Source organism: Nestor notabilis, unplaced genomic scaffold (assembly GCF_000696875.1).
Source record: "Nestor notabilis isolate BGI_N333 unplaced genomic scaffold, ASM69687v1 scaffold5129, whole genome shotgun sequence".
Lineage (NCBI taxonomy): Eukaryota > Metazoa > Chordata > Aves > Psittaciformes > Psittacidae > Nestor > Nestor notabilis.
In genome coordinates, this window is record NW_009942285.1 from 33,746 (window position 1) to 42,104 (window position 8,359).

Genomic DNA, 8,359 nt, shown 5'->3' on the forward strand with positions numbered 1-8,359 from the left:
AGCTAGCTTATTATTCATGAATACTGTATGTTACTTGCTTTTTGGAACAACTGCTGCATAAATAGTCGGTACTGCTGAAGTGCTCACCAGTGCATGCATTTGCTGATGTTGTGCAGTCACCAGGCATGCCAGGACCAGGCGGGAAGTCAGCACAATGCCTTGAGATACGTTATCGACTGTAAATGTGGCAGGAAGTCATTAAAGATTTCCTGAGCTATTCCCTGGGAAAAGACTACCTCCAGGCTCTGGCAAAGTCAGAGGACTTGTGTTGCCAGGGCTGAGAAATCAAAAGAAAATTGCTCTAATAAGCTAATGTCAGCAGCTTCAGCAGGCAGCCTTCTGCTCCAGACAGATCCTGTGCCCATGGGGTCAGGGTGGCAATGGATGATTTGGTGTACATGTGCCAAGGAACTCTTTGTAGCTCACTCCTGGGAGGCTCATCTGAGCCTCCCTAAGGCTCTGGGAGCTACAAAAGGTATGGACATAGACAAGTCTGAATACTTCCTCTCTAAAGCTTTGTAAATCCTTATAGGTGAAAATAAATGACAGTTTATTTTAAGAAAGCTGTTTGGTTGCTTCATGAGCTCTCAGCCACACACTCACAGGAGAGAGATTTGCAGATGCCAAGCTCTTGGACCAACTGGGAAAAGACAGCTTCCTGCCATCAGGAGGCAATCAGAGACCAGGACATGAGTGTAAGCAGTGAGGGAGGCCAAACCAGGCAGTGAAGGTAAGGAGCTCCAGTGTTTGAATGGGCTCCTCCAAAAAGACTTGAAGGAGGTTAGGGCATGATTTGACAGTGATACCAGGAATTCATGTAACTCATCTCACTTGATGCATGGGATAACTCTCACTTTCGTTGCTGCAGATATGTCTGTCTTGAAAAACATTCTTGTTTTACCAGCAATATATGTTGTGATTCTTTCCCCCACAGTCTCACTAACCAGCCTCTGGTCGAGACTCAAACGCTGTTTCAGCAGATAAAAGTTCTTGAGGAATTGCTGTGGAAATCTCATTTCTGGCCTGTGCCTTCAAGTGAATTTGTTTTTAAAAGTAACTCCTAAGTCTGTGAGATTATTAAACTGCTGAAAAATTTAGTGTTCTGGATGAAAACAAAGTCATAATACTACTGTCAAGGGAGGAGAGCCAGATAGTTATATTTCACACTGCTCATTTTCTCACTGGAAAAGATGAGCAGAGTGAGAGACCTTTCTTCTTAAAACAAAACAAAAAACTCGGCGACAGAAGAAAAAGTGTGTGAGGATTAGACAGCCAAACTTCTAGTTTTGTGAACCTGCAAAATCCTACAAGTGAACTCTTGAAATCAGCTGATCTGCTATGTTAGCAACCAGCAGCACGCATCTGGCTCGAAGTCTAATTTTGAATGCAGAAAGCAGCAGGGACAGTAACAGTTTGAAGCTGCCACTGACCTTGATCAAGATGTGTATGGGGATTTTTCTGCTATTTATTTTCTACATGTTACTTGAATTTAGCACTTTTCTTTCTTAAATTCAGAGCCTTGCTTACAAACCTGCCAAAGATGATACAACTTTTTATCTTTTTGGTCGTTTGCTGGTTATTCTGTAACAAGCATGTGCTATTTGCAACACACAAAATACCAGAAATAAGCTGTCTCTCTTTTGAAAATTAACATTTACAATGAGTAATTTTTCTTTCTCCACAATGAACAGTTATAGATTTGTTAGCACCTAAGCAGCCCTGACCAGGAAGATTTTGGGATGTGAGAGAGCCATGAAACATACTTATCCTATCTTTTTGGCTGTACCAATGTAGGATACTGCATAGAAATCATTAGCCCTTTTTCTTCTCATTGTTGATTAAGGCACCCATTTAAAAGCCAAAAGAGTTTTTCTTATTTCACATTCACAGTATGTATCTCACATATATGTTTTTGATTCTCTTCCCACAGGAGAGAAAGAAAATACAGCTGAAAAACTAAGGTATATATCTCTACCAGGATTTCAAGGAGGAAAGCCTGCCTGGCTGGACTGCAAGGAGCAGTCCACGCACACAGAAACATTCCCCAGGACTGGTGACACTGTTGTTCAGCCTTGCTCTTGCTGAGAAAGTTTCCACACAACACTGCAAGAATGAATTTCCTCAGGCGGCGTCTCTCGGACAGTAGTTTCGTGGCAAATTTGCCCAATGGGTACATGATGGACTTGCAGCGCCCTGACAACTCCACGAGCTCCCCAGTTTCTCCTGCCATGGAGAGAAAGCATCCACAGCCACCACAGCCCATGCACTCCTCCTCTACTGGCGCCAGCATCTTCAGCTCCATCTCCAGTGCCATGAAACAAACCACGCAAGCGGCTGCAGGACTCATTGATCACTCAGCCAGCCCCACACCACCTGTGGCCCAGAAACCCAAGATTCTCCTAGTGATTGATGATGCACACACAGAGTGGTGAGTTATCATGGTCCTCCTTGCTGAATTCAGCTCCACAGGGTTGGGGCATAAGAGAGACCTGGGAAGCACAGGGAATCTGCAGGGGGGTACACATATGCTTTCATGTCTAGGTCACCAATTCTGGCCCCAGGTCAGTCTCTGTCTGGTGACTTGCATAAACGGCAGAGTAGGCTTTTCTCATACCATTCTTGAAAAAAATGTTCATTTGGTACTCATTGGCAAACTCCTTCATAGCCTCAGTATGAGCACGGACAGGGCATTCTTGGCCCAGCAAGCTTAGCTGAGCTGTCACATCTAGAAATGGTCCTGAGAGGTCACAGCTGAAGGTGTGTTAGTGATGTGGTTCAAGACCTTAGCCTGCTGTTTGTGTTGGCTCTAAAAAATGAAGAGAGGTTCAATCTCTGCAGCTTTCAATCTCTCTTGAGCTTTTCTCTGTATACAAATTAATACATAAATTATGAAAAGATAAGCCAAGCTTACTACTGCCACTAGTAATGATTAGAGTTCTTCCACTGTCAAGGGCCCTTCACCTTATAAGCAGAGTGGTTATTGGCAAAAGGCTCTCAGGCTCAGCTAAACCTCAAATTTGTCTTGTCCATGCATGTCTCTCTTTACAAATAAAAGTTTGGAAGTTTGTTTCCTGTGATACTGGGCAGCAGAGGACACTTCCCAAAGGGTAGGACAACTGAAGTGTAGTGAAATGTTGAGGAATTACTGCTTGCTGTGTGCTCCTTTTTGAGGGTGGCTGGTTTAGAAAGCTTTAGGCAAACTGGCTGAGAGACCTTCCTGGGGGAAAATCCAGAGCATGTGTTTGAGGAGATGCTCCTGTTTTACCTGCCAGCCTATCAAAACACAGAAAATATGAAAGGATAGCACAGGCAAGGGGACCATACTGAAGACTTCAAGGTGAAAGAATTTGGGTTACCAGGTCTTGGCCAAGTGAGATTATTCTATTGTTCTTTTCATCTCACAGCACTCTTCAGTAAAGTTTTCACCTTTGTTCTTCTCTGCTGTCCTAGGATAGTGGGGACAAGGTGAGACCTTCCTCCCTGGATGTATCTTCACAAAGCAAGAGATAAGCTTTTAGATAAAAAGGGGCAACGACAGAGTACAACTAGGTCAGGCTTCCTCAGCCAACTTAAAGTAAGAAAGGGGAAACAGTGGGATTATACTCAAAGGAAAAGCAACTTTTTAACTGAGTGGGAAACTCCCCGATAAGGTGGTCATCATATCAAATATTTCACCAGCCTCTTTTATCACAGTAGCAGCCTCTTAATGGCATATAGTTCAGCTGACAACACCAATCTGGCTCACCCCTGATCTCTCCTTCCTGGGTGAACCCACAAGCCTCTCAGGAGGCTGATGTTCACCAGCCTCGGTCTCCGATTAGCTTTTTTGCAGTTCCTTGAATATACTGGCAGGTGGCAGTCCCTTAACATAGCATCCTCCAGCTGAGGCTGGGAGTGACTTTAACACACAGCTCTAGCATCCGGTGCTTAGCCGGCACAGCTTAGTCCAAGCACAGTAATCAGAGAAGAAAGCCCTAGCTCAAAGGCCAGTCTAGTTTTTCCTTGAGATTACTGGTGCTGAAGGTAGTCTGGGCAAGGGAAAGGACAAGGAGTGGTTGGACTCTGTCTCAGTCTTTTCATGTTTTAAAATACAGACTGCATTCAAATCCTGCCTTTATTATCTCCCAACTGCTGTTCTCTCATGCAGACTTCGTGGTCTGTGAGCTGAGCTTGCCCAAGGAGCAGCAGCTGGGAGACATAAAGAGGAAGTATGGCTACCACCAGCACCGTCTTCACTCCTCCACTTGTTTGTAAGCACTCATGCATCCTGCTGTCTTGGCTGTCCTTCTGCTGTCTATAACTTAGCAGATTCTACACACTACGTGGGACACCTTTCATTTCTCCCAGCTCTCTGCCTCTATCCACAGGCTTGCAGATGTCAAATAATGCTTCTTGCAAAGGCTCCCTGCCTTCACTGTCTCTAAGGTTGTGAGGGCACTGAACAAAATTAATGTGTGCATTCATGACTGTATCCTGACATGTGTATGACATGAAAACTAATGAAGCAACATTATTAACCCTTGCCTGCAAAAGATTTCCATGGCTCTTTATAACATGGACAGAAACACAGCCTAAAGGTAGCATGTGGTCTTCTCTGAGAAAGCGTACCAATGTAATCACCCCCGGATGCCAAGAGTGCTACTTGGCAGTTGATTTTTGTGTCTCCAGGAAACTCATTGAGCCCTTGAGAGCAGCTCTGGAGAGCAGTGGCTCTGTGGCTCCATGGGTATTTATTCTTGGTAAGGTACTTCTGAGCAATGCCAGTCATCTTGTTCCTATCAGCCAGAGTTATGTGAGCTCAAGCTGACCAGCCCGAGGCAGCAGTATCTGCCTTGTGAGAGCACAGCTACAGGAACTGGTTATCCAGGGATTCTGGCCATCTACCCTCCATCACACAGGGAAACAGCCCCAGACTTTGGAAGGTGAACAATAGCGTATTGTTACTTCTGTGCTGGTGATTTTGGGTTTGGAAGAAGCATCATGTTCACAGTGCATTTCACCTCTGCCTGCTCAGGTTCTTGCTACTTGTGAAATTTCTGATTTGGTTTTCAATAAACCCTTTTCTTCTACCTTTTAAACAGTTTACTAGAAAAGATCCCCAAGAAATAACTACAGAAGCGCTACCTTTATTTCAAGGGTGGGGGCTTCCGCAATGCCACCTCCCCCATGGCAAGTTACATGGGGTTTACAACAAGGACTAGCTTGTTCACGGACAGGAGGGGTGAGAGACAGTGGAATATGCCATTTGATTTCTCTTCTCTAAATGAAAACACTTTCTCATAATTGGATACTGTAGCAGTATTGCCAAGACAGACATTAATTTATCATCACTGTTTGTATTACAGCAAACAGCTGCAACTGTGGATTAGGATGAGGTGTTGCACAAGTGCATGATGAAACAGTCTAACAACCCGAAGTGAATAATGAATGCACTTTAAAGTGACAAATGGCAATCGTTTGTATTTTTAAGAAGCACCTATGTGTCTGCTGGTACAGTGTAGCACTCAGCTTCTCTCAGAGGTCTGGAGGAAGCAAAAAGAATCCATGGGAATCCATGACTTGTCTTCCTCCATAAAATCCTTACCATTTTTGACATGCAATATGCTCTGGTTTGTTCCGAAGACAAAGTAGTATGAAAATAATGTGAGCACCACAGAATATGATCAGCTGCTTTCTGCATTAGCAGCAGTGAAAGAAAGGTACATTCTACTAAAAGTAATGGAACTCGACCAGCTTTCTGTTAAAGTGGCAACGTTTTGACCAATTTTCCATCTTTCTCAAAGCAGCCCTGCGGAGAAGGACTTGGGGATGTTGGTCAATGAGAAATTGAACATGAGCCGGCTTCAGTGTGCACTTGCAGCCCAGAAACCAACCGTATCCTGGGCTGCATCAAAAGAAGCGTGACCAGCAGGTCAAAGGAGGTGATCCTGCCCCTCTACTCTGCTCTCGTGAGACCTCACTTGGAGTATTGTGTCCAGTTCTGGTGTCCTCAACATAAAAAGGATGTGGAATTGTTGGAGCAGGCCACGAGGATGATAAGGGGGCTGGAGCACCTCCTGTATGAAGGCAGGCTGAGAAAGTTGGGACTGTTCAGCCTGGAGAAGAGAAGGCTGCGTGGAGACCTCATAGCAGCCTTCCAGTATCTGAAGGGGGCCTACAAGGATGCTGGGGAGGGACTTTTCATTAGGGACTGTAGTGGTAGGACAAGGGGTAACGGGTTCAAACTTAAACAGGGGCAGTTTAGGTTAGATATAAGGAAGAAGTTCTTTATTGTGAGGGTGGTGAGGCACTGGAACGGGTTGCCCAAAGAAGTGGTAAATGCTCCATCCCTGGCAGTGTTTAAGGCCAGGTTGGACAGAGCCTTGGATGACATGGTCTAGTGTGAGGCATCCCTGCCCATGGCAGGGGAGTTAGAACTAGATGATCTTAAGGTCCTTTCCAGCCCTAATCATTATGTGATTCTATGAATCTTCTCCAAGGCATGGCTCTAGCATGTTGCAAGGAAGCACGAAGTGAATCTGCCACATGCAGAATATGCATGAGAGGAAAACACTGTCTGTATGGCTCTCTTGTACTCCTGGTTTCGACAGACAGCCCTCAGAGGCACCCACAGCAGTGAATGTGTCTCTGCATTGGCACACTAGGGAAAAACTGCTTCTCTTCAGTAATTACTACTGCTACCTATCTGAGCTGGCTAGCCTTCACCTGGAGAATGAGGCTCCTTCTTGTAGGCTGGGTGTATCTGTGCCTTGGGAGGCTTCCAAAAATGCATCCACAATTCACCTATAGCAGCTGCCAGAAAAATAAAAGGAGTTCAGATGTGAATACACACACACACACACATGTGCAAATGCACAGCAAAAGGGAGTGGGACCATAAGGAAGGGGGATGGCAGCACTCCATGTAATGGCAGATGGGCCAGTGCTGGCAGCCCAACCTCAGCCAGGAGGAAAACATCCTACCTCTGGCAACCTCCCTGTCTGACACGCTATTAAGTAAAATCATGCTCTTGCTGCGTTGAATTTCTCAGCAGATCAAACAGGATTTAGTAGTCTCAATTGTTAACCCCCTTCCTCTGCAAAACTGCTCAGCTTTCTAGCCTAATGCTTCATGTTTAAACAGATTATTTGGGAAGTGATCGAGCACAGCTAAGGCTCCTATTAACAACATATGCTAAAAGCATTGCTGTCTGGACAGACAGAATAACAACGTTCTTGTTGTATTTGATAGGTATCTTAGTTGCATTTGTGAAATACCTCATGGCACTTTTCAAAGCCACTGGTGTGTTTTGTCCAGATTTCAAGCCATATCAAGTGCTAACAGTGTTACACGCTGTCTTGTACAAAATGCGTGTGTCCCGTGTGCAGCCATTCTACACGTGAGGATTGTGTCATGTTTCACAGGGAAAAAAAGCCACAGAGGGTACCTTAGGAGACACAGAACTGTATTTGTTGTTTTCCCATTTATTTTACAGCCAAAACTGCCTCAACCTACTGTCTCCAAAAATTTAAAGATTAAGGAAGAGAATTGTGATTAATGCTGAATGAAATCCTCTTAATACATCTGAAACGGTTCTTTGTATAACAATAATGTCACGATTCAGGTCTAATTATGGACTGACCCAACAGGGTTACTGTTTTATACTGTTCAGAGGAAATTATCAAACCTTTTTTCATTAAAATAAAACCGGTTTTATTTCTGATAGTACATGGCAATAATGGCAATAAATATGTCATATGTCATTCGTCCAAAAATATAACTGGTCAGATAATAACAGTCGAATACTGAATTTTGGTAACATGGGACTTCCTAAATCCTAAATTTTTTTGAAGGAATTCCTTTTCAAAAATATTCAGTGAGTGTCATGGGTAGTTTCATGCTTTCAGCAGGCTGAAGATGATGTACTAAGGTTCCCATTCTGAGAAATATTTCTGTCTCTTATTTAAATACAATAGGAAGTTTTGGAGTAGCTTTTGGTTTTGGTCTTTATTATTATTATTACTATTATTGTTATTACTATTATTATTCAGAATTATACTCCAAGCTTGACCTGAGGAATTTGCAGTTTAAATTTGCAGGTTTGTCTGTATCTCCTGATAAGAATCCCAAAAATAATTTAACATGGTGGTAACTGACAATAAATGATTATGAATTAACTTTTATTATCCAGGGGGGACCTTTTAAGGTTTCACAAGTTCTGTGCAACTATGCTGCTATAATTTGAAAAAACTGACAAGTAAAACTTACATTTTCACAAATCTGGCTAAAAAACTTGCTTACATTTTCATAATTTAGCCGTGTCTTCCCAAGACTGAATAGTTTATGCCAAGTGTGACGTGAGGTTAAAAATTCCTCTTTA

At 43.5% G+C, this 8,359-nt stretch overlaps 1 protein-coding gene across 1 annotated transcript in view; it reads left to right on the forward strand.

Moving 5' to 3' along the window:
• Positions 1–2,111: 2,111 nt before the first annotated feature.
• LOC104410996 (synapsin-3-like) overlaps positions 2,112–8,359 on the forward strand; it is a 47,974-nt gene continuing 41,726 nt past the window's right edge. The window contains exon 1 of the mRNA XM_010021313.1: positions 2,112–2,428. Within this exon, the coding sequence (XP_010019615.1) occupies positions 2,112–2,428 (317 nt within the window). The remainder of the gene's footprint in view (positions 2,429–8,359) is intronic.